General features: G+C 38.4%; 1 protein-coding gene across 1 annotated transcript in view; it reads right to left on the bottom strand.

Annotated features, from left to right (window-relative positions):
• The window catches only part of ARMC1 (armadillo repeat containing 1), a 43,829-nt gene that overhangs the window by 4,877 nt on the left and 13,456 nt on the right, over nucleotides 1-25,496 (bottom strand). The window contains exon 4 of the mRNA XM_025922798.2: nucleotides 12,124-12,313. Coding sequence (XP_025778583.1) covers nucleotides 12,124-12,313 — 190 coding nt within the window. The remainder of the gene's footprint in view (nucleotides 1-12,123; nucleotides 12,314-25,496) is intronic.

The raw sequence follows: 25,496 nt of genomic DNA, 5'->3' as shown, positions 1-25,496 counted from the left end.
ACACTATCTTCAAATTATTTGATTCACTCTTTTCTTCCATTGAATATTATGAGTCTTCAAACTCGTTCCCACAATCCTTCAAAAGAACTCTTATCATTGCTTATCTCCCTTCCAGCATTATAGGAGGGTGCTAAAGTCAACTTGCTAATATTGTATTTTAGATTTCAGCAATCACTTCCATACCATATATCAGCCTATATTTTTGTGTGTGCTGTGCTGAGTTTTATTAGTTGGTTTCAGCTAGCTTTCAAAAGCAACTATATTATCCTTATTCTTTACAGTTAAACAGATGGTGGGGCACCTGGGTGGCTCAGTCAGTTAAGTGTCTGACTTCAGCCCAGGTCCTGATCTCACAGGTCCTAAGTTCAAGCCCCACGTCTGGCTCTGCACAGACAGCTCGAAGCCTGCTTCAGATTCTGTGTCTCCCTCTCTCTGCCCCTCCCCAACTTGTGTTCTCTCTCTCAAAAATAAAGAAATGAGTCTTTTAAAAAGTAATAAAATTAAATAGATGGCATTGGTGGTATTTTATGTATCTTAGTATCTTACATTTAATCAATTTACATTTACTGAGCTTGCTTTCTAGAAACTTTTCAGGATCTTGTGGCCCCAGTTGCAGTAAGATAGTTGTGAACTATCTTATTTGGCAATGTCATGGATGATATGCATATGAAAAACTCCCCGCCCCCCCACCCTTATTTACTGAATCCTAAATCCTGAGACCTAAATGCTGCAACAGTACAACCAGAAAAAGCTGTGGATAATCTAATGTAACCTACCAGGCATAGCTAAAGAGGTAAGTGGTAATTTACCAGTTGCTACCACTAAATATGTAAAGTTATATGACTTATCACTGCTCAAAATAACTTCAGGGAGACTTCTAAATCCAGTCAAGATGGAGAAACTGGGACTGGAATTAGCCTTCAGGCTTAAACAACTACAAAGAGACAAAATAAAATGAATAAAACAACGATTTCCAAACAGTGGAAAACAAACATCCCTGAAAGAAGGAAAATAAAGTGAGCTCCACAAGGTCATCAACATATTGCCTAGAAAGTTTCCAGGCTATAACTTAGGAAAGGAGAACTCAAGGGGAACCTGCAGTCTCCTTCAATTAAGGACACAGTTGAAAATTCAGGGAGGTCAAGGCAACTATAATTCGCAGGACAAAGCACAGGAGAGGGCAGAGCTGTGCAGAGAGGGTCCACAGAGACAAAGCATGTACTAGAGATCTGCAATGAGATCCCCTCAGGTTTTCAGCTGAATGATGATCTGTACATGCATGTGAACAAAGAACCGGAGGCTGGATGAATAACCAGACTGGAAAGGAATAGAAGGAACAGTTCTGCAAGCTCAAACCATGCTGAAAATACTTCATGTTCCCATCAGACAGAGTATAAAAACTTTTATAAACATGGGGTATGAACAAAGAACCCAGAAGAGTATTGCCTCAGTAGTGTAGCAAAATTATCCCTAGGATAAAGGGTGCTATGGTTCTGCCTAACAAAGCTTAAAAGCAAGCCTCAAAAAGATCTGTTAGTAAGTAACTGTGATCTAAAACAAATCTCAAGAGAGCTGACTGGGTGGCTCAGTCAGTTAAGCATCCAACTTCGGCTCAGGTCATGATCTCGCGGTCCGTGGGTTCGAGCCCCGTGTCGGGCTCTGTGCTGACAGCTCAGAGCCTGGAGCCTGTTTCAGATTCTGTGTCTCCCTCTTTCTCTGACCCTCCCCTGTTCATGCTCTCTCTCTGTCTCAAAAATAAATAAATGTTAAAAAAAAATTTTTTTTTTTAAATCTCAAGAATATTTTTAAAGGATGTACATACAAATAAATACATGCTGTACCCAACAAAGTAAAATTTGCAATGCCTGGCATCTAATCAAAAATTACCAAGAATGCAAAGAAGCAAAAAAAAAAAAAAAATGCAACCAGTAATTATAAAAGTCAATCTGTAATTACAAAAATCAATCTATAGAAACATACTCAAAAGGCAGAGATGATTAAATTAGTACCTAAAGACATGGTTATTCCACCCCTCTTTTTTTATGTTCCAGTAGATCCATGCTACGGAAATATAAAAAAGACCCAAACTTCTGGAAATGAAATAAAATAATGTCTATGTTAAAAAAAAATACACTGAATGAGATTAACAGGAAATAAATGCCTACAAAAGAAAACTTCAACAAATATAGCAACAGGAACTATCCAAAATGAAACAGAGGGGGGAAAAAAGGAATTGAAAACAAAATGAGCAGAGTATCAGTGAGCTGTGAGACTTTACATGGCTGAATATGTATAACAGGAATCCTTGAAAGACCCAGGGGAAAGGGGGACGGAAAAAATACTTGAAGAAATAATGGAGAAACCTGTCCAAATTTGCTGCATATGATAAACCCAGAGATCCAAGAAGCTGAATTAACATGAATAAAATTATACCAAGGCACATTATAAATGGCTCAAAAACAGTGATAAAAGAGAAACTCTTAGAAGCAGGAAGAGTGGGAAAAATAAGATCTATTAAGAAGAACACAAATAATAGAATCCTAAACAGAAACAATGCAAGGAAGAAGACAGTGGACCAATGCCTTGAAGTATGGTTAAAGAAATTAAGAAAGAAAAGAAATCCTGTCACCTAGAATTTCACATGCACTGAAAATATCTTTCAAAAAAAATAAAATAAGGACTCTCACAGACATACAAAATTGAAGGAGTTACACTTCAAGATCTGACTTTCAAAAATGAAAGAATAGCTGGAGCACCTGGGTGGCTCAGTCAGTTAAGCAACTGACTCTTGTCTTCATTTTGGTTCAGGTCATGATTTCACATTTCGTGGGATCGAGCCCTGTATCAGGTTCTGTGCTGACAACAGAGCCTGCTTGGTATTCTGTTTCTCCCTCTCTCTCTGCCACTTCCTCCTCTAGCTCTCTCTCAAATAAATAAATCTTAAAAAAACTGAACAGCATAGCTGGACAGATGAGCATGGAAAAGAAGATTTAATCAACAGTATAAACCAACTAATAGTAATAAACACTTAGAATACTCCCAACAACAGTATATACATTCTCAGGTGCATATGGAACATTCCCCAAGACAGACCATGAAACAAGCCTCAGTAAATAGAAAATGATTGAAATCACACAATATTGTCAAATCACATGAAATGAAATTAGAAATTTGTAACAAGGAAATTTGGAAAATTCAGAAATACATGGAAATTAAACAACAAACTCCTAAATTACCAATGTATGAAAAAAAGAAATCACACACAAAAAATACTTGGAGATGAATAAAATGAGAATATATCAAATCTTATGGAATATAGAGAAAAGAATGAACCAAAATGTCTAGCTGTAGTAACCATATTAAATAGAAGAAAATTTCAAATCAGTAACCTATATTTCCATTCTAAGAAAGCCCAAAGCAAGCAGATGGAAAGAAACAATAAAGATTAGAGCAGGGAAAAGAAAAATAGAGAAAAGGGGGAAATATAGAAAAAAAACTAATGAAGCTAAAAATTGGTTCTCTGAAAAAAATCAACAAAACTGACAAACCTTTTAGCTAGACTGACCATGAAAAAGAGAAAGAAAACTCAAATTACTAAAATCAGGAATAAGACAGGACATTATGACCAATCTGAAACAAAAGGATTATAAGCAAATACTATGAACAACTGTATGCCAACACAGTAGATAACCTCAATGAAATGGGAAAATTCCTAGAAAAATAAAATTACCAAAAGTGACTCAAGAAAATAATGGGAGTTTGAATAGACATACAGTAATTAAAGAGATTAAATCAATTATCAGGAAATATCCTACAAAGAAAAGCTCAGGACCAAATGGTTTCACTGGTTAACACTATCAATGTTTAATGAAGAATCAATAGCAATCTTTCAACAAAGTCATCAAAACACTTCCCAATTCATTTTATTTATTAGGTATTTTTTTAATGTTAATTTATTCTGAGAGAGAAAGAGCACACAAGCAGGGGAGGAGCACAGAAAGACAGAGAGAAAGAATCCCAAGCAGGCTCAGCACAGAGCCTGACTTGGGTCTCAATCTCAAGAACCAGGAGATCATGACCTGAGCCAAAACCAAGAGTCAGAGGCTTAACCAACCGAGCCACCCAGGTGTCCCATCCCAACTCATTTTATGAAGCCAGTATTACCCGGATACCAATATCAGAAAAATACATCAAATGAAAGAAAATTATAAATAAAACTATAAAATATCCTGTATGAATACATATGCAAAATGCTTCAACAGAATCCCAGCAAACTGAATCCAGCAGCATATGAAAAAGATTATACACCATGATGAATTGGGATTTATCATAGGAATGAAAGGTTGATTCAAAGTATGAAAATCATCAATGTAATACATGGTATTAACAGAACTCAACTCAACAATGAAAAGACAAATAATAAGCAATCTAAAAGCAGACAATGAAGGGGGACCCAGGTGGCTGTGGGTGCCTGGGTGGTTCACTCGGTTAAGTGTCCGACTCTTGTTTTCGGCTCAGATCATGATCTCAAAGCTCCTGAGTTTGAGCCCTACATCGAGCTCTGTGCTCACAGCCCTAAACTTGATTGGAATTCTCTCTCTCCCTCTTTCTCTGACCCTGCCCTGCTCATTTGTTCTCTTAAAATAAATAAACTTAAAAAAAAAATTGTTTTAAATAGACAATGAATAGGATTTTCTCCAAAAGAGATATCTGTGATAAAGATATATACAATAAATCCTGTATCAACCACTGAAAAATGGCCAAAAGCAAATGAAAAGATACTCAACACCGTTAGTCACTAGGGAAATGCAAATTAAAACCACAATATGATACCATTTCACACCAGTACTAAACAACAACAGATGGCACAAGAACAGATACCCAGATCAATGGAATAGAGAACCCAGAAATGGACCCACAAACGTATGGGCAACTAATCTTTGACAAAGCTGGAAAGAACATCCAATGGAATAAAGACAGTCTCTTCAGCAAGTGGTGCTGGGAAAAGTGGACAGCGACATGCAGAAATATGAACTTGGACCACTTTCTTATACCATACACAAAAATAAACTCAAAATGGATGAAAGACCTCAAAGTAAGACAGGAAGCCATCAAAATCCTCGAGGAGAAAGCAGGCAAAAACCTCTCTGATCTTGGCCGTAGCCACTTCTTACTCAACACATCTCCGGAGGCAAAGGAAACCAAAGCAAAAATGAACTACTGGGACCTCATCAAAATAAAAAGCTTCTGCACAGCGAAGGAAACCATCAGCAAAACTAAAAGGCAACCAACAGAATGGGAGAAGATATTTACAAACGACATATCAGATAAAGGGTTAGTATCCAAAATCTACAAAGAACTTATCAAAGTCAACACCCAAAAAACAAATAATCCAGTGAAGAAATGGGCAAAAGACATGAATAGACACTTCTCCAAAGAAGACATCCAGATGGCCAACCGACACATGAAAAAATACTCAACATCACTCATCATCAGGGAAATACAAATCAAAACCACAATGAGATACCACCTCACACCTGTCAGAATGGCTAACATTAACAGCTCAGGCCACAACAGATGTTGGCGAGCATGCAGAGAAAGAGGATCTCTTTTGCACTGTTGGTGGGAATGCAAGCTGGTGCAGCCCCTCTGGAAAACACTATGGAGGTTACTCAAAAAACTAAAAATAGAACTACCCTACGACCCAGGAATTGCACTACTAGGCATTTATCCACGGGATACAGGTGTGCTGTTTCGAAGGGACACATGCACCCCCATGTTTATAGCAGCACTATCAACAATAGCCAAAGTATGGAAAGAGCCCAAATGTCCATCAATGGATGAATGGATAAAGAAGAAGTGGTATACACACACACACACACACACACACACACACACACACACACACACACACACAAAGGAGTATTACTCGGCAATCAAAAAGAATGAAATCTTGTCATTTGCAACTACGTGGATGGAAGTGGAGGGTATTATGCCAAGTGAAATTAGTCAGAGAAAGACAAAAATCATATGACTTCACTCATATGAGAACTTTAAGAGACAAAACAGATGAACATAAGGGAAGGGAAACAAAAATAATATAAAAACAGGGAGGGGGACAAAACAAAAGAGACTCATAAATATGGAGAACAAACAGGGTTGCTGGAGGGGTTGTGGGAGGGGGGATGGGCTAAATGGGTAAGGGGCATTGAGGAATCTACTCCTGAAATCATTGCTTCACTATATACTATCTAATTTGGATGTAAATTTTAAAAAGTAAAAAATAAAGTTAAATTATAAAAACAAACAAACACACAAACAACAACAGAAATGTATGTTGACAATGCTGTGGAGAAACCAGACCCCACATCTGCTGCTGATGGAATATAAAATGATGCAGTCACTGTAGAAAACACTCTAGCAGTTGCTCAAAAAGCTAAACAAAGTTACGGTATCACCCAGCAGCTCTACCCCTTGTAACATACCCGAAAGAACTGAGAACATACATCCACACAAAAACTTATACACAAATCTTCACAGAATTAAACTTAATAGCCAAAAAGTGGAAACAACCCAAATGTCCATCAACTGATAAATGAATAAACAAATGTAGTAAATCCATACAATGGAATATTATAAGGAGTAATGATGTACTGATACACACTACAATAGGGATGAACTATGAAAACATTATGCAAAGTGAAAGCTAGACATGAAAGGTAACATATCCTATGATTCCATTTATGTGTAATGTCCAGAAGAGGCAAATCCACAGACAGAAAGTAAATTAGTGGCTGTCACGGGCAACCCATTAGTGACTGCTAATGGGTATGAGGCTTCCTTTTGGGGTGATGAAATGTTCAGGAATTAGACAATGGTGATGGCTGCACAACCCTATAAATATACTAAAAGCACTGAATTGAACACTTTAAAATGGCAAATTTATAGTATGTGAATTCTATTTCAATTAAAAAAAAAAAAAACCTGAAAGAATTCAACCTCAGCAGACTTGTACTGCTATAAGAAACGTTAACAGAAGTCCTTGAGACAGGGGCGCCTGGGTGGCTCAGTAGGTTGGATGTCCAACTTCAGCTCAGGTCATGATATCACGGTTCATGGATTTGAGCCCCATGTCGGGCTCTGTGCTGACAGCTCAGAGCATGGAGCCTGCTTCAGATTCTGTGTCTCCCTCTCTCTCTGCGCTCCTCCCCTGCTCGCATTCTGTCTCTGTCTCTCTCAAAAATAAACAGTCAAAAAATTTTAGAAAGAAAAAAAAAAGAAGTCCTTGAGACAGAAGGAAAATAGTATCAGATGAAAAATACAGAATTTACACAAAGGAATAAAGAGCCCTGGAAACGGCAAAAATGTAAATAGACAGAAAATACTTTTTATTTTTAAATGTCTTAAAAGAAACTGACTTTTCAAAATCATAGAGATGGAAAGTAAAACAGTGGTTGCCAGGGGCTGGGGGAAAGGAAGAAAGCGGAGTGACTGTTTAATGAGTACAGAGTTTCAGTTTTACAAAACAAAAAAGTTGTACATTCGTAAGAAGTATAGAGGTGATGGTTACACAACATTATGAATGTATTTCATACCACCGAACTATATACCTAACAATGGTTAAAACTGTAAATTTGGGGGCACCTGGGTGACTCAGTTGGTGGAGCGTCTGACTTTGGCTGAGGTCATGATCTCACAGTTCGTGGGTTCAAGCCCCACCTCGGGTTCTGTGCTGACAGCTCAGAGCCTGGAGCCTGCTCCAAGTTCTGTGTTTCCCTCACTCTCTGCCCCTATCCCGCTCATGTGCTCTCTCTGGCGCTCTCTCTCTCTCAAAATTAAACATCAAAAAAATTTAAAATTTTGTTTTAAAAAGACAGTAAATTTCATGCTATGTGTATTTTACCACAATAAAAAAAATAGACTATTTAAAGTAATAACAATGTATTTGGGGTTTATGACATATGTGGAAGCAAAAACATGTTAACAACTGCATAGACGCAGAGAAAGGAGAAATGGAAGTATAATGTTTTAAGTGTCCTATACTATGCATGAAGTGATATATTAATTGAAGCTACACTATAGTAAGTTAAAGATATATAAAATAGGGGCAGTGCCTGGGTGCCTCAGTCAGGTAGGCATCCGACTTCCGCTCAGGTCATGATCTAGCCTGACCTGATCAAACTTGGTTCGATCCCTGTGTTCGAGCCCTACGTCGGGCTCTGTACGGACAGCTTAGAGCCTGCAACCTGCTTCAGATTCTGTGTCTCCCTCTCCCTCTCTCGTGCTCTGCTGGTGCTCTCTCTCTCCAAAATAAATAAAAACATTAAAAAAAAAAAAAGATACATAAAATAAACCCTACATCAACCAACAAAAACAAAGAACTGTACCTAAGAAGCCAACAAAGTAAATAAAATGAAATCATAAAAAACACCCAGTAGTCCAAAAGGCAGGAAAAGGGAACAAAGAACTGATTGGACAAATAGTAATTTGCAAGGGCACGGTGCCTGGCTAGTTCAGTCACAGGAGTGTCCAAACGATCTCAGGGTAGTGAGTTCAAACCCCACGCTGGATGCAGAGAGTACTTAAATACACTTAAAAAAAAAAAAGAAAGAAAGAAAGGAATTAGCAAGATGGTTGTTTTAAACACAACCATACAAACAATCATACTAAAGATAACCCCAACACTCCAGTTAAAAGGCAGAAATTTTCAGAATGGATAAAAAGGCAAGGCCCTACTATATGGTGCCTGTAAGAAATCTACTTGAAATACAGGCACAAATAGAAGACACACTAATCAGGGGCGCCTGGGTGGCGCAGTCGGTAAAGCGTCCGACTTCAGCCAGGTCACGATCTCACGGTCCGGGAGTTCGAGCCCCGCGTCAGGCTCTGGCCTGATGGCTCAGAGCCTGGAGCCTGTTTCCGATTCTGTGTCTCCCTCCCTCTCTGCCCCTCCCCCGTTCATGCTCTGTCTCTCTCTGTCCCAAAAATAAATAAAAAACGTTGAAAAAAAAAATAAAAATAAATAAAAAAAGAAGACACACTAATTAGGAGCAAGCAGAAGTAGCTAATATTAAAAGCAGACAATGTACAATGAGTTCAGAAGAAACTACCCTGTAGGAGTATTGCAGTATTCTATTATTAAAATAGTCTATATTAGAATACATTGAATATATTCACCAGTGAAGCTATCTAGGACAAAAGTTTTCTTTATGGAAAGGTTTTTAATTACAAATTCAATTTCTTTAATACATATTGAGCTATTCATGTTATCCATTTCTTCTTGAATAAACCTTGGCAATCTTTGTTTTTAAAAACATTTGCCTGTTTCATCTACATTATCAAATTTATTGGCATAAAGTTATTTAAAATATTCATTTATTTTCTTTTTAAATTTTTTATTTTTTTATTTTAATGTTTATTTAGTTTTGAGAGAGTGTGTGAGCAAGAGAAGGGCAGAGAGAGGAGACACAGAATCGGAAGCAGGCTCCAGACTCTGAGCTGTCATCACAGAGCCCAATGTGGGGCTCAAACTCAGGACCCATGAGATCATGACCTGAGCTGAAGTCAGACACTTAACCAACTGAGCCAGCCAGGTGTGCCTCTTTTTAGATTTTTTTAGAAGTCTCTTTATTATTTTGAGAGAGAGAGAGACAGCAAGCAGGGGAGGGGTAAAGAGTGAGAAAGAGAGAGAGAATCCCAAGCAGGTTCCACACCGGCAGCACAGAGTCCAATAGGGGGCTTGAACTCTCAAACCCAGAGATCATGGCCTGAGCCAAAATCAAGAGTAGGATGCTTAATTGACTGAGCCACCCAGGCGCTCCCATTTATTTTCTTTTTAATGTCTACAGGATCTATAGTGATGTTTACTCTCTCTTATTTCTGGTATCAATTTGTGACTTCTTTTATTCCTGATCAGTTTGGCTACAAATTTATCAATTTTATTGATCATGTCAAAGAATCGGCTTTTGATTTCATTAGTTTTTCTCCATTTTTCATTTCACTGATTTGTTTCTTCTCTTCTGCTTAAGTTAGATTTAATTTGCTTTTTCTTTTTTTTATCTAGTTTCTTAAGGTAGAAACTTAAGTCACTGAGACCTTATATCTCTTATATATAAATAATTAGACATTTGGTGCTAATGAATTACCCTCTAAACACTGCTTTGGTGGCTTCCCACAAATTTTGATACTACATTTTCCTTTTTATTCAATTCAAAATGTTTATCATTTCTCTTCTGATTTCCTCATTGACTTAGGGATTTTTTTTTTAAATTTGTTTAATGTTTATTTTTGAGAGAGAGAGAGACAGAGCGAGCGAGCGAGTGAGCATGAGCAGGGCAGGGGCGGAGAGAGAGGGAGACCCAGAATCCGAAGCAGGCTCCAGGCTCCAAGCTGTCAGTGCAGAGCCCGATGTGGGACTTGAACTCATGGAGCCGTGAGATCATGACCTGAGCTGAAATCAAGAGGCGGACGCTTAACCGACTGAACCACCCAGGCGCACCCATGACTCAGGGATTATTTTAGAAATAAATTATTTAGTTTCCAAAATATTTGGGGGATTTTCCAAATACCTGTTATTGATTTCTAATATGCTTTCCACTGTACTCAGAGAACATACTTTGCATAGTTCTTTTAAATTGATTAAGACTTGTTTTATGACCCACAATAAGGTCTACCTTGGTAAAAGTTCCATGTGTATGTGAAAAGAATGGATACTACCTTGTGGCTGGAGGGTGTTCCATAAATGCTGATGAGGTTAAGGTGGTTGTTAGTACTATTTGAGTCATCTATATCCTTAACTGATTTTCTGTATACTTGTTCTATTAATTGAGAGTGGTGTTGAAATCTCCAGCTCTACTTGTGGATGTGTCTATTTCTTCTTGTTACATCCTCTGATTAACTGACACCTTTAGAACAAAATGCCCCTCTGGAATTTATTCTTCGAGACTGCTGAAAAAATACATAAATAAATAAAAATAAAAAGATCGCTGGTGGGATGCCTGGGTGGCTCAGTCAGTTGAGCGTCCGACTTCGGCTCAGGTCATGACCTCACGGTCTGGGAGTTCGAGCCCCGCGTCGGGCTCTGTGCTGACAGCTCGGAGCCTGGAGCCTGCTTCCAATTCTGTGTCTCCTTTTCTCTCTGCCCCTTCCCCACTCATGCTCTGTCTCTCTCTGTCTCTCAAAAATGAATAAACATTAAAAAAAAATAAAAAAAAAAAGATCGCTGGTGTCAGTGAAGAAACTATTTACAGTAGTTCCCCACCCCCCCCCATACCTTATCCATAGGAGATCTGTTCCAAGGCCCCCAAGGGATGCCTGAAACTGCAGAAAGTACCCAAACCTATACATACTATGTTCTTTTCCTGCACATTCATACGATAAGTTTACTTATAAATTAGACACAGGGGTGCTGGGCAGCTCAGTCAGTTGAATGTCCAACTTCAGCTCAAGTCATGATCTTGTGGTTCATGAGTTCGGGCCCCACACTGGGGTCTCTGCTGTCAGTGCAGAGACCACTTCAGATCCTCTGTCCCCTCCCCTACTCATGGTCACTCACTCTCTCTCTCTCTCTCTCTCTCTAAAATAAACATTTAAAAAATAAATTAGGCAGAGTAAGAGATAAATAATAGAACGATTGTAACAATACATTGTAACAAGTTATATGAATGTGATCTCTCTCAAAATATCCTACTATATTCACCTTCTCCTTGTGATGATGTGAGGTAATAAAATGTCTATGTGATGAGATGAAGTAAAGTAAATGACATAGGGATTGTTACATAGCCTTAGGCTACTACAACCTTCTGATGATATGTCAAAAGGGATCATCTGCTTCCTGACCCTACCTTATGAACCATGTGTTTATAAAAGTCTTACCATATCAGGGGCGCCTGGGTGGCGCAGTCAGTTAAGCGTCCGACTTCAGCCAGGTCACGATCTCACGGTCTGTGAGTTCGAGCCCCGCGTCGGGCTCTGGGCTGATGGCTCAGAGCCTGGAGCCTGTTTCCGATTCTGTGTCCCCCTCTCTCTCTGCCCCTCCCCCGTTCATGCTCTGTCTCTCTCTGTCCCAAAAATAAATAAAAAGAAAAGTTGAAAAAAAAAAAAATTAAAAAAAAAAAGTCTTACCGTATCATCAAGACCATCTATGTGCAAAACCACTGTTTTGGCACGTTTGTTTGTAGTTCCCAGGAAAAACTGAGCTTTCCTTCTACGTGAATTCATTTCATTGTAACTATCACCATCTGCCATACTGGAAGACTGGAGAATGTCATAAATTTCAGAAGCCAGCAGTTTTGTTTCTCCTGGAGTTGTAGACCTTGAAAAGAAACACATATAAATTAATAAACTAGTCCGGTCACCTCTATTGATTCTGTAATTTTATTCAACTTTGCAGAGCCTTGTTTTCTTCATTCTGATGTTTCATTCAATTTAAAGGAAATACCTAGAATAATCAACATTGAAAAAGCAGTTAGTTGATAATAAGGTCTTCTAATTTTAAAACCATGGTTTACTGAGATTCAAAACTCATCACTATAATAGCATAAAACCACATTCAGGGGCACCTGGGTGGCTCAGTCAGTTGACCATCCGACTTCAGCTCAGGTCATGATCTCAGAGTTTGTGACTTTGAGCCCCACGGCGAGCTCTGTGCTGACAGCTCAGAGCCTGGAGCCTGATTCAGATTCTGTGTGTCCTTTCTCTGCCCCTCCCCTGCTAATGTTCAGTCTCTCTCAAAAATAAATAAATGTTGGGGCGCCTGGGTGGCGCAGTCGGTTGAGCGTCTGGCTTCAGCCAGGTCACGATCTCGCGGTCCGTGAGTTCAAGCCCCGCGTCGGGCTCTGGGCTGATGGCTCGGAGCCTGGAGCCTGTTTCTGGTTCTGTGTCTCCCTCTCTCTCTGCCCCTCCCCCGTTCATGCTCTGTCTCTCTCTGTCCCAAAAATAAATAAAAAACGTTGAAAAAAAAAATTAAAAAAAAAATAAATAAATGTTAAAAAAAATAATAAAAACTTAAAGTTTTTTAATAAAAAAATAAATAAAAGCACATTTAATCAAAATCATTAAACAGGAAATCAACTAAAAAGATTAGATTAGATGGGGCGCCTGGGTGGTGCAGTCGGTTAAGCGTCCGACTTCAGCCAGGTCACGATCTCGCGGTCCGTGAGTTCGAGCCCCGCATCAGGCTCTGGGCTGATGGCTCAGAGCCTGGAGCCTGTTTCCGATTCTGTGTCTCCCTCTCTCTCTGCCCCTCCCCCGTTCATGCTCTGTCTCTCTCTGTCCCAAAAATAAATAAACGTTGAAAAAAAAAAATTAAAAAAAAAAAAAAAGATTAGATAAGAACCTGTCCCTGGATTAACGTTAATATAATTTGAAGATCCCCTGACCCTCAAGAAAGTACAACACATAAAAAACCAAAAGGAGAAAACAAATTAGGAGAGGATCATTCATATTAGAATCATTATAAAAAAGAGATTTCTTAATAAATTCAAATTGTTTCTTAATTTACATTTTTTACGTATCTTTTACAAAGCATGAATATATTATAAAACCACAACTGGGGCACCTGGGTGGCTCAGCTGGTTAAGCGTCTGACTTCAGCTCAGGTCATTATCTCATGGCTCGTGAGTTCGAGCCACGCATTGGGCTCTGTGCTGACAGCTCAGAGCCTGGAGCCTGCTTCAGATTCTGTGTCTCTCCTTCTCTCTGCCCCTCCCCCACTCACACCCTCTCTCTCCCTCAAGAATAAATTAACATTAAAAACAAAATTCTTTAGGGGCGCCTGGGTGGCGCAGTCGGTTAAGCGTCCGACTTCAACCAGGTCACGATCTCACGGTCTGTGAGTTCGAGCCCCGCGTCGGGCTCTGGGCTGATGGCTCAGAGCCTGGAGCCTGTTTCCGATTCTGTGTCTCCCTCTCTCTCTGCCCCTCCCCCGTTCATGCTCTGTCTCTCTCTGTCCCAAAAATAAATAAACGTTGGAAAAAAAAAAAAAATTTAAAATAAAATTAAAAAAAACAAAATTCTTTAAAAAAACACACACAACTAAAAACAAAAGTTTTCATTCTTAAACTTTTTTTAATTTTTAATGTTTATTTTTGAAAGAGAGAGAGTGCAGGCACACAGGGGAGGGGAAGCGGGGTGGAAGGGGGGACAGAGTGCACAGAGCCCGATGATGGGGGGCTCGAACTCACAAATTGTGACCTGAGCCAAAGTCAGATGCTTAACCCACTGAGCCACCCAGGAGCTCCTCCATTCTTAAACTCTTAAATCCTACTATAGGTCCTCAAATAAACATCTGGTGCCATGCTGTCCAAAACACTTTCTGCACTGATAGAAATGTTTGATAGCTGCACTGTCCACTCACCACATGAGGCTACTGACCAACCACAATTAAAAACATGATTATTTACTTTGAATTAAATTTAAATCGCCATGTGTGGCAAGTGTATACCATACTGGACAGCACAGATCTAACACTTATTAGTTGAATAAACAGTAAATATACATAACTATAAAAAATAACCCTCATTTCACTTACAGATAAGCTTAATTAATCCAAACCTTATAACATACATTCAAGGCTTTAAAATCTGTCCCCATTCAGCTCTGCCAACATCAGCTCATTTTGTCTTTTTATGAACACCTTTTACAGATGCCTTTTCCTCAACCAAAAGACATAAGCTTTTTAACTCTTCCTCCTTCCTTGAAGGTTCCACCTCAACCACCATCTTCTTTGTGAAGCTTTCCCACCCCAACAATCCATTCCACCCTCTACATTTAAAGTACTATGATTGTGCTTATATTATTGATCATAATTTTCTTTTTTGCTTTTGAAGAATGGATATGTATTCTCTCTTTACCTTCCACAAAGCCTCACAAAACTTTTTGCCATCCGTTTATTGAATGAGCAAGAACACTTCAATTTCTGATATTCAGACTATAAACCTTCTAAGCTATACAGAGCTTCAGTTCCAGGGGTACTAATCTGGCAATTTTCCAAGCACTCAATTTACTATACCAGGTGCTTTTCTGGGCTACCGTTGACCACACAGATTACTTTGAATGATTTTGACTGTGTACTGCAAGAAGCTATCAAAAAGACTATTTTGAGGTGGGGGGGGTGAAATGTCTCAGCACTCTTCTGATAGCTGTTTCACAGTACTGAAAAGGTCACTGCAGTTCTGAGATTTTTTTTTTTTTATTTTTTTTTAACGTTTGTTTATCAGCGTGTGCGTGCATGAGCGGGGAAGGGGCAAAGAGAGAGGGAGACACAGAATCCGAAGCAGGCTCCAGGCTCTGAGCTGTCAGCACAGAGCCCGACACGTGGCTCGAACTCACAGACAGCACGATCATGACCTGAGCCGAAGTCAGACGCTCAACCAATTGAGCCACCCAGTAGCCCCCTTTTATTTTTTTTAGTTCTGAGATATTTTAAATACTAGCCAACCAAAAGTTGTAGAATATGAGGACAGTGGTTACAGATACTCAAGAATTTAAGAGAGAAAAAAACCAGTGTCTTTGCTACCCCTCTTCACCACCAATATTGTTTTCAAGTGTTTGCATCAAATTAAAAAATCATCAAATAGAAGATTCAACTAATGAGCTTCCTATAAAGTTTTTGAAATGCACATACACTATTTGAAAAACTTTGTTTCCAGATGAAGCAGTAGGGACATAAAATATTAAAACACAGTACCATCAAATAATTATCTTCCTATTCTGCAGAATAACAACTGTAAGAGTAGTTCTAAACCATACAGGGTTACTAACCCCTTGACAATCTGGTGTAAAATTAGAGAATGTTTCACAAAAAATGCAAATATAAAAATTTTCTACATTTTCAGTGAGTTTATGTACCCACCCAAGCCATCCATCTTATGTCAACCTCAAAGAACAGAGATGGTTTAACATTTTTTTTAAACTGATCTAGAATAGGAGAGAGTAGAATAGGAGAACAGCAATGTAGTGATTCACCCAACGTTTGACAAATTTCAATAAAATGTAAACTACTGGTAAGAATATAATTGGTAATACTGGAAAAATATTGTTTTCCAAATACTCTTTGACTCTGTAATTCTTCTACTGGAACTTGTTAAGAAAATAATCTATGAAGTAAAAGTAATCCAAAACAGGGGCACCTGGGCGGCTTCAGTCAGTTCGGCTCAGGTCATGATCTCACAGTCCGTGAGTTCGAGCCCCGCATCCAGCTCTGTGCAGACAGCTCAGAGCCTGGAGCCTGCTTTGGATTCTGTGTCTCCCCGCTCTCTGCCCCTCTGCCACTCGTGCTCTGTCTCTCTCAAAAACTAAATAAACATTTAAAAAATAAAAAAAAAAAAAAAAGTAATCCAAAACAAAAAAATAGCCTTTTAAACAGTTAGGCAAGGAAGTTTTAGGGATACCTGGGTGGCTCAGCTGGTTGAGGGTCTGATTCTTTTTTTTTTTTTTTTTTTTTAACACATTTATTTTTGAGACAGAGAGAGACAGAGCATGAACAGGGGAGGGGCAGAGAGAGAGGGAGACACAGAATCCGAAACAGGCTCCGGGCTATGAGCTGTCAGCACAGAGCCCGACGCAGGGCTCGAACTCACAGACCGTGAGATCATGACCTGAGCCGAAGTCGGACGCTTAACCGACCGAGCCACCCAGGCGCCCCAAGGGGGTCTGACTCTTGATCCTGAATCAGGTCATGATCCCAGGGTCATGGGATGGAACCTCCATGCTAAGAATGGACCCTGCCTGGGATTCTCTCTCTCCCTCCCCCCACCCCCGCCTTGTGCTCGCTCACTCTCTCTACAATAAAAAATGTTTTTAAATAAATTTAAAAAATATATTTATTTATTTTGAGAGAAAGAGAGCATTAGGGAGGGGCAGAGAAAGAATCCCAAGCAGGCTCCCTGCTGTAAGCACAGAAGCCGATGCAGGGCTTGAACTCACAAATCGGGAGATCATGACCTGAGCTGAAATCAAGAGTGAGAGGTTTGGGAGCCTGGGTGGTTCAGTCAGTTAAGCACCCGACTTCAGCTCAGGTCATGATCTCATGGTTCATGAGTTTGAGCCCCTATCAAGCTATGTGCTGAGAGCTCAGAGCCTTGATCCTGCTTCAGATTCTGTGTCTCCCTCTGTCTCCGCCCCACCCCCACTTGCACTCTTGTCTCTCTCTCTCAAAAATGAATAAATGTTAAAAAAAAAAAAATTAAAGAAAAAAAAAAAGAGGTATTTAACCAACCGAGCCACCCAGGTGCCCCTAAATAAAAATTTAAAAGAGAAGTTTTGTGACTCCTGGGTAGCTCAGTCAGTTAAGCATCAGACTTCGGCTCAGGTCATGATCTCACGGTTCATGAGCTTGTGCCCCAATTTGAAGTGAGCTCGAGCCCCACTATGGGTGAACACAAGCTTCGCATTGAGTGAGCCCTGGTTCCCTCTTTCCCTGCCCTCACTCATTTGTGCCCTCTCTCTAAAAAAAAAAAAAAAAAAAAAAAAAAAAGCAAAAAAACCCCCAAAAAGTGTCAGGACAGTACTGACCAACATAACTTTCTGAGATGATGGAAATGTAGTAAACTAGTCACATGAATATTAAATACTTGGAAGAAGGTTGGTACAAGTGAAATATTGGTTTTTAAATTTAATTTTAATTTAAATTTAAGTTGCCACATGTGGCTAACGACTACCATACGAGACAGAATTTTTAGAAAAAAAGGGAAGATTACCTCTGCTGTCAACTTCTTTAAGTTAACCTTCCTTTTCCTGATTATTACTCCCATATGTCTCACAAACCATTTCTCTGACACGTTTTCTAAGGTCCTGCAAAAGAAATTAGCTCTACAAAAACTATAAGTGACAATTTTCTCAATTCTCCAAAGGATGGTACAGAGTTAAAACCATTCTAGATTCAAAGGAGAGAAGATAATCTGTACATCTATTGGATTCCTTAGGGCTCTGGGGCTTAATTCTCTCATACACCTGTATTACCAGTTTCCACATTAGTAGCAACAGAGCGAGGGAAGAGAATTCCATTTATTCATAAGAACAATGTGCAAAGGTGATATATGTGCATTTACAATTGCCCTGCTACAGAGGCTACTCGCACTAACTTTCATTTAGGAAATTAAGGATTTCGGGCACCCAGCTGGCTTAGGTGGTAGAGCACACAATTCCTGATCTTAGGTTTGTGAGTTCGACTCCCATGTGGGGTGTAAAGATTGCTTAAAAATAAAATCTTAAAAAAAAAATTACAGATTTACCAAAAAACAGAAAAAAAGAAAATTAAGGATTTACAACAAAACTTTACTTATAGTCACACATCTTATGTTTGCTTAAACAAAGCAATTACAGATAATTAGAAAAATGGTTCTATGAAATAAATACTCCTATGACCACCATTTTTAACTTGTTTCATAATTCCAAAATCTCATCATTTTCACACAGTAATAAATTCCCTTCTGGAAGATTTTCAATTTCTACCTACTTAAAACCAAAAGATTTTAAAAGAATAACATAATCAACATGATGGCCTCACTGTTAAGTATGGTTTTCAGGCGTACCTCATAGGACTAATTTTATTGCTACCCTTCCTATGAAACGGTTAAGAGATCTATTTACAGGCCCAGATCCCTCTCAAAACTAAGTAAAATTTTGTCTTAGGCAAAATTAAATTTACAAAAGCATATAAGCAAATTTAATTACAGTTACTTCGTGATCAGGGCAATGTGAAGTACCCGTTCAACAAATCAATTATACCTTTTTTTTTTCCCCAACAAATCAATTATAAATAATTATTTCCTTACTTTTAAAAAATGCTTTTAAAACCAAAAAGAAAAATCCAAGACCATCTACAGATTTGGAAGCTAGTCTTTAAAAAAAAATTACTGTTCAAATACTATCATTCAAAACATTCAAAAAGAAAAAGTCTAGAGTTTTATGGTATATTTGGCCATAAATATGAGAGACTGTATAATTAAACAAGAATTAATTGCCCTCATCTTCTTAGGCAATTGCAAATTGAAAGAGCTGATTAATGCCCTGGATTTAGTTCAGTCTTTAAAATGTGACATCAGAAAAAAAGACTATCTTGAAAATTTCTTTCATCTAAGTAATTGGAATTTTGTTCTCAGTAATTTTCTATTAAATAATGAAGTATATTGATTCCTCACCACTTTTTCTAATTAGTTATCCATACTGAAAAGGTTCATGTTATTCATAAAACACAACTATAAGAAACTTGACCTTTATTATATATCAAAAATAATCTTAATTCTGAATATATATCCTTATTGGTCATAAACACCAATTCACTCTAATTCTAGATGCCGCTATAAACATTTCATATTGCTCATAAGGCCAGTTAAAACCTCCACATACTACATAAAATCAATGAATATATCATTTTACTGTTGAAGACTTGCTATCTATCATCTTGAAAAACATCTTAAATTTTCCTTTAGGAGTTGCTTTTGCTTTTCTTTTCGGTGTTGTTTGCTAAGAAGTGTTCTGGTAACATTTATGCAGCCCAGAAAATTATCCCTCGTTTTTCAATGCAAAAAACAGTCCTAAATTAAAAAGGGTTCTAAGAAGGAAGTCAACAGCTCTGTTTAGGTAACAATGAAATCCAAGGCAGGGAACTTATGATCCTTGAGCCAAAGCCTATTCATTTATATAGTAACCATGGCTGTTTTGACCTACCAGGGTAGTTCCAACGGGGACTGTTATGTCTAGCAAAGCCTAAAACATTTACTGGCTTTTCACAGAAAAAAATTTGCCAACCTCTGTTCTAAATAATTACAAAAAAGACACTTAAAAAAAACTACAAAGCATGTGGAATGTAACCACAGCCATTAAGAATGATATTGCAAGGGACACCTGGGTGGCTCGGTCGGTTAAGCATCTGACTTCGGCTCAGGTCACAATCTTATGGTTCGGAGTCCAAGCCCCACATCAGGCTCTGTGCTGCTAGCTCAGAGCCCGGAGCCTGCTTTGGATTCTGTGTCTCCCTCTCTCTCTGCCCCTCCCCTGCTCATGCTCGTCTCTCTCTCTTTCTCTCTCTCTTATAAAAAGTAAACATGAAGAAAAAAAAAAAAAGAATGATATTGCAGGTAAATGGTTATATGGAAGAGTGCTCCTGACAATATATATTAACTACCACTACTGCCCTTACCTTTTATAAAATATATTGGCATTGGATTTCTCAAAAAAAAAAAAAAAAAGAACAAAAATCAAGGCAAAGCAGAGCAACATTTTCAAGAATCTCAAGAAAACAAAAGGTGAGCCATGGATCCAGTCCAGCTGTCCTTTAAGTATTAAAGTTACAGAAAAGGGGTTTTAAACATGAAAGAAGTCAAGGAATATTTGAGCCTTTCTTGAGCAATCTACTAGACAATGAGCTTAAACCAAGAGATGACCAGAAAAACTTTTGCAAAAGGACAATGAGCATTTTCTATATTTAACTGTGGATCTAAGTTTAAAACAAAGGTGGGAAAGAGAATGAAAGAACATATCAATGTTTGACAAAGCAGAAATAATCCAACTTAAAAAAAAAGGAGTCACCTGAAACTAATGTAACATTGTGTGTTGACTATACTCAAACAATTTTTTTAAAAAAAGGACAAGGGGGGGCGCCTGGGTGGCGCAGTCGGTTAAGCGTCCAACTTCAGCCAGGTCACGATCTCACGGTCCGTGAGTTCGAGCCCCGCGTCGGGCTCTGGGCTGATGGCCCAGAGCCTGGAGCCTGTTTCCGATTCTGTGTCTCCCTCTCTCTCTGCCCCTCCCCCATTCATGTTCTGTCTCTCTCTGTCCCAAAAAAAATAAATAAATGTTGAAAAAAAAAAATTTTTAAAAAGGACAAGGGAGAAGAAAAGACTAAAGTAGAAAAAGTTTAGTGACTATGGAACACATAACAGGTGGGAATCAAAAAATTACCATTAAAACTAACAATCAAGATAGTGGAAGTTTAAATAAGAAAACAGACAACTTAGAATATTTTTTAAAAGTATAAGTACACGAGCAACCACTGTAACAGTAAAACAAACCATATGAAGTATGAGAAGAAAATTTCAAAGTAAGGATCACCTGGGTGGCTTAGTCAGTTAAGCTTCGATTCTTGATTTCAGCTTTGGTCATGGTCTCATGGCGTGTCAGATCAAGCCCTGCATTGGACTCCATGCTGAACGTGGAGCCTGTGTGGGATTCTCTCTCTCCCTCTCTCTCTGCCCCTTCCCTACTTGTGTGCTCTCTCTCAAAATAAATAAATAAACTCTAAATTAAAAAAAAAATTTTTCTAAGTAAAAGAAGAAAACCTCATGCAGAGAAAAAAACACAACTACTACAACATAACATACACAGTAACTATCACAAAAATGAATGAAGATTAAATATATCAATCACTCAATATAAATGGACTTAGTTCACCAAGTAAAACAAAAAGATTTTCCATTTGGCTCAAAAAACTAAAACAAAGTGATTCGGAAATAAAGGAATGGGCAAATGTTGACGAAGCAAATAGAAACAACGAGAACAGGGCTTGCATACTGATCAAACAAACTAAGGGGTGCCTACGTGGCTCAGTTAGTTGAGCATCTGACTCTTGATTTCAGCTCAGGTCATGGGATCAAGCCCTGCACTATGCTCCATGCTGAGCAAGGAACCTGCTTAAGACTCTCTGCGCGCGCTCTCTCTCTCTCCCCCACTTGCGCTCTCTCTAAAATAAAATGAACATTAAATAAATAAATGAAATGAAAGAAATTTTAACTACTTTTTAAAAAGAACACAGAGGGGCGCCTGGGTGGCGCAGTCGGTTAAGCGTCCGACTTCAGCCAGGTCACGATCTCGCGGTCCGTGAGTTCGAGCCCCGCGTCACGCTCTGGGCTGATGGCTCAGAGCCTGGAGCCTGTTTCCGATTCTGTGTCTCCCTCTCTCTCTGCCCCTCCCCCATTCATGCTCTGTCTCTCTCTGTCCCAAAAATAAATAAATGTTGAAAAAAAAAAATAAAATAAAAATAAAATAAAATAAATAAAAAAATAAAAAGAACACAGAAACAAGAAGTAAAAACCACATAAGAAATTAAGCACAGACTTTTCATCCAAGATTTTAGCAAGAAGAATAGACCATTGTTTATTATGGCACTGTTTCAAAATCTAGGATTTTAGGAAGTTCTCCAGATGAAATGAGATATTTTAAAGTTGAGATGCCACATTTTATTGAAGCAGCTTTTACTTATAGTATATTTCATACTAGATATTCACAAGCACTTTTATAAAATGCATCTTATAGCAGAACTATTACTCCTAAAATACAAATTACAATGTCCTATAAATACCAATACAAATTGTCTTAACCTGATTTAGATGTTCTCCTAAGTCAACATTTTGAAAACTGTCTCCAAAAAAGGAATCCAAAACTAAAAAATAAAATGTAAAAAGGTTCTAACCTCTAATGAAATGTTATTTATGGAAGAGATTAAAATTAAAACATAATGCCAGTTATTCTCAATGACAGAGAACTGAAAGTAATAGTGACTTTGGAGTCAATTCAACTATCAATCCATAAGCATCAATAAACACAAGGAAACCTGCTGTTAAATAAATGTTAAAATCTCAGCAAAATTCTGTAACAAAACATAAGACAGTGATTAAGGCTCAAAATTTTAGTATGCAGAATTTCTCCTAGTTTATATTTTTCTCAGCTTCCCATGTGAAGAATAATGTCCACTTTCCACACCTACTTTTGCAGTTTGGTTTCCCTTTCAATCACTGCCAAGTGAAAGGTTTCCCTTCAGTCAAAAGAGCAGCATATTATGTTCCATGGGTCTTTCTGGAATATGGGGAGATTTTTACACTTCCTTAGTTGCAGAGTTCCATAGAATCATAGCTAAAACTCTCCCTAACTCAGTACTCCCAAATAGAAATACTGATTGGAATCACATCCTAACTGGCTGGCTTTCATGGGACAACCATATCAAAGAAAGCAATTAGGGTATATAATATAAATCTCTTGTGCTATGGCTTACCAAAGTGATCTATATAATAATGGGATGCCAATTCGTTCATAAACTAGTTAAGTTAGGAGATCAATAGATCAGACATCTGAGTAACACACATGACACAATGCAAAATGTCTAAAGAACACATATTTACCAAAGCAGTTATGCATATATAAAACTCACCCTACCATATATGAGAATTTTTCATTCTGATTTAAAAAAAATTTTTTTTTAGTGTTTATTTATTTTTGAGAGACAGAGAGTGCGAGTGGGGGAGGGGCAGAGAGCAAGAGGGAGACACAGAATCTGAAGCAGGCTCCAGGCTCTGAGCTGTAAGCATAGAGCCTGACACGGGGCTCGAACCCACAGACCGCAAGATCATGACCTGAGCCAAAGTCAGACGCTTAACTGACTGAGCCACCCAGGTGCCCCACGTTCTGATTTTTAATAAAGGTACCCAAAAGAACCAAGTAGATGAAAAGATAAGAAAAATGCCAGACCAACCTAATTTCCTAAAAGAAAATCAAGTCCATGCCATGAGACAGTTCACAACAAGTTAAACATGCTGAGCCAAAACCTGATTCCAATACTTCTCTAATACTTCACAGTCTTAATGTTTATGAGCCAAAACTCAGTTTTTATTAACCTTCTAAAAGCATTCAAATATAGCAATAAATTTCTAAGATGATCACCACACTGTCCGAAAAAAACACACTTTGAGTTATAAAACTAAGTCACTGTGGCAGCCAAGGAGATACACTGCATGGATCTCCCTTTAAGAAAGAAGCTTGCTTGGGGCTCCTGGGTGGCTCAATTGGTTAAGCTAAGTGTCTGACTTCAGCTCAGGTCACGATCTCACGGTTTGTGAGTTTGAGCCCCGCATCAGGCTCTGTGCCGACAGCTCAGAGCCTGGATCCTGCTTCAGATTCTGTGTCTCCCTCTCTCTCTGCCCCTCCCTGGCTCACACTCTGTCTCTCTCTCTCTCTCTCTCAAAAATGAATAAACATTAAATGAAAAGAAAAGAAAAGAAAAGAAAAGAAAAGAAAAGAAAAGAAAAGAAAAGAAAAGAAAAGAAAAGAAAAGAAAAGAAAAAAGAAAAGAAAAGAAAAAAGAAAAGAAAAGAAGCTTGCTTGCCCCTTGGGTGCAGAAAGTGGAGTAGCAGCTGTCATTGCTTTGAGATCCATCACACCATTCAAGCTTTTATACCAAGGCCTGGCTCTTCACAGGCAGGCCCCAGCCAATGACTGAGCAGTGGGGACACTAGGTGGCCATTTCTGCCCAGTGCAAGTCTCATTCACAGGGCAATCCTTGCTGTGAGCTCCCCTTTGAGTTGACTATCAGATCTGCACTGCAATCTGAGACTCTCCTTGCCTCACTTGGTTTCCTCTCCATTATCCTTTTACAGATGACAGGTCCGCACTGAAGTCTAAAGACTGGAGTCTAATCCTGCTTCATCCTCCTCTATCTTTATAGGCCTTACCCCACAACAAATCTCTTCCATTTCTAACTCCATTTCAAGATCTCTTTTCCAGATGATAAGCCATGATAATGACCTGAATGGACACACCACTTCTCTTACAAAAATGTAAGTAGTCTCCCTATTTTATAAACGTCTCTCTCACATACACACACACACATATACACATATCTACCAGAACATTAGCCAATCAAAAAAAATTGTTTTACAGGTTTAATCTATGCAACCTCTAAAACTTGCTCTAAATCTTTAAAGTTCAGATTCAAAGTACATTTTAACATATTAACATTAATTTTTTTTCATGGAATTTCTTACATTTAAATAATTTTTACCACATAAATTTTCAACTTCAATAACTATACCTGTTAAAGGACAACACAATCTTAAGTTCATCATATGAATAAAACTGCACTACAGAAGCATCCATGCTATGCTTAAATCTTTGACTGTTTCCAAAAGAGCTAATATGCCAGTAAAAATAGTTAATTTATATGGGGGTGCCTGGGTGACTCAGTCAGTTGAGTGTCTGACTGGCTCAGGTCATGATCTTGTGGTTCAAGAGTTCAAGCCCTCCATCGGGCTCGATGCTGACAGCAGGGAGCCTGCTTCGCATTCTCTGTTCCCGTCTCTCTCTCCGCCCCTCTCCCGCTTGGCTCTTGCTCTCTCTTGCTCTCCCTCTCTCTCTCAAAAGTAAACATTTAAAACAAAATTGTTACCTATATGGCATGGAAGCATACTAGAAACAATAATGAAACATTTTATACAACTTTTTAGGATACACAAAACATTTCTACATATATCATCCATTAGATCCTCAATCACTTTGCAGGTGTTACTATAGGCTTTAGATAAGGAAACTTAGGGTCAAAGAGATTCTTTGTCTCAAGTAAGAACTAGAATCCAGATTTTTGCTGGTGGAATTGACCTCAAATCATAGAGATAATTAACACAAGTGATACAGTTAATACTTTCTATTACTTATTCCTAACTGATCACTTCAATAAAAACAAGAAAAAAACTTCAGCCTCTATCTGGTCATTATCAAAGATCAAGGCA

Source organism: Puma concolor, chromosome F2 (genome assembly GCF_028749965.1).
Source record: "Puma concolor isolate L17-30 chromosome F2, mPumCon1.1.hap2, whole genome shotgun sequence".
NCBI lineage: Eukaryota > Metazoa > Chordata > Mammalia > Carnivora > Felidae > Puma > Puma concolor.
The sequence above is the reverse complement of the archived record's forward strand: the minus strand, read 5'-3'. Positions and strand labels throughout refer to the sequence as shown.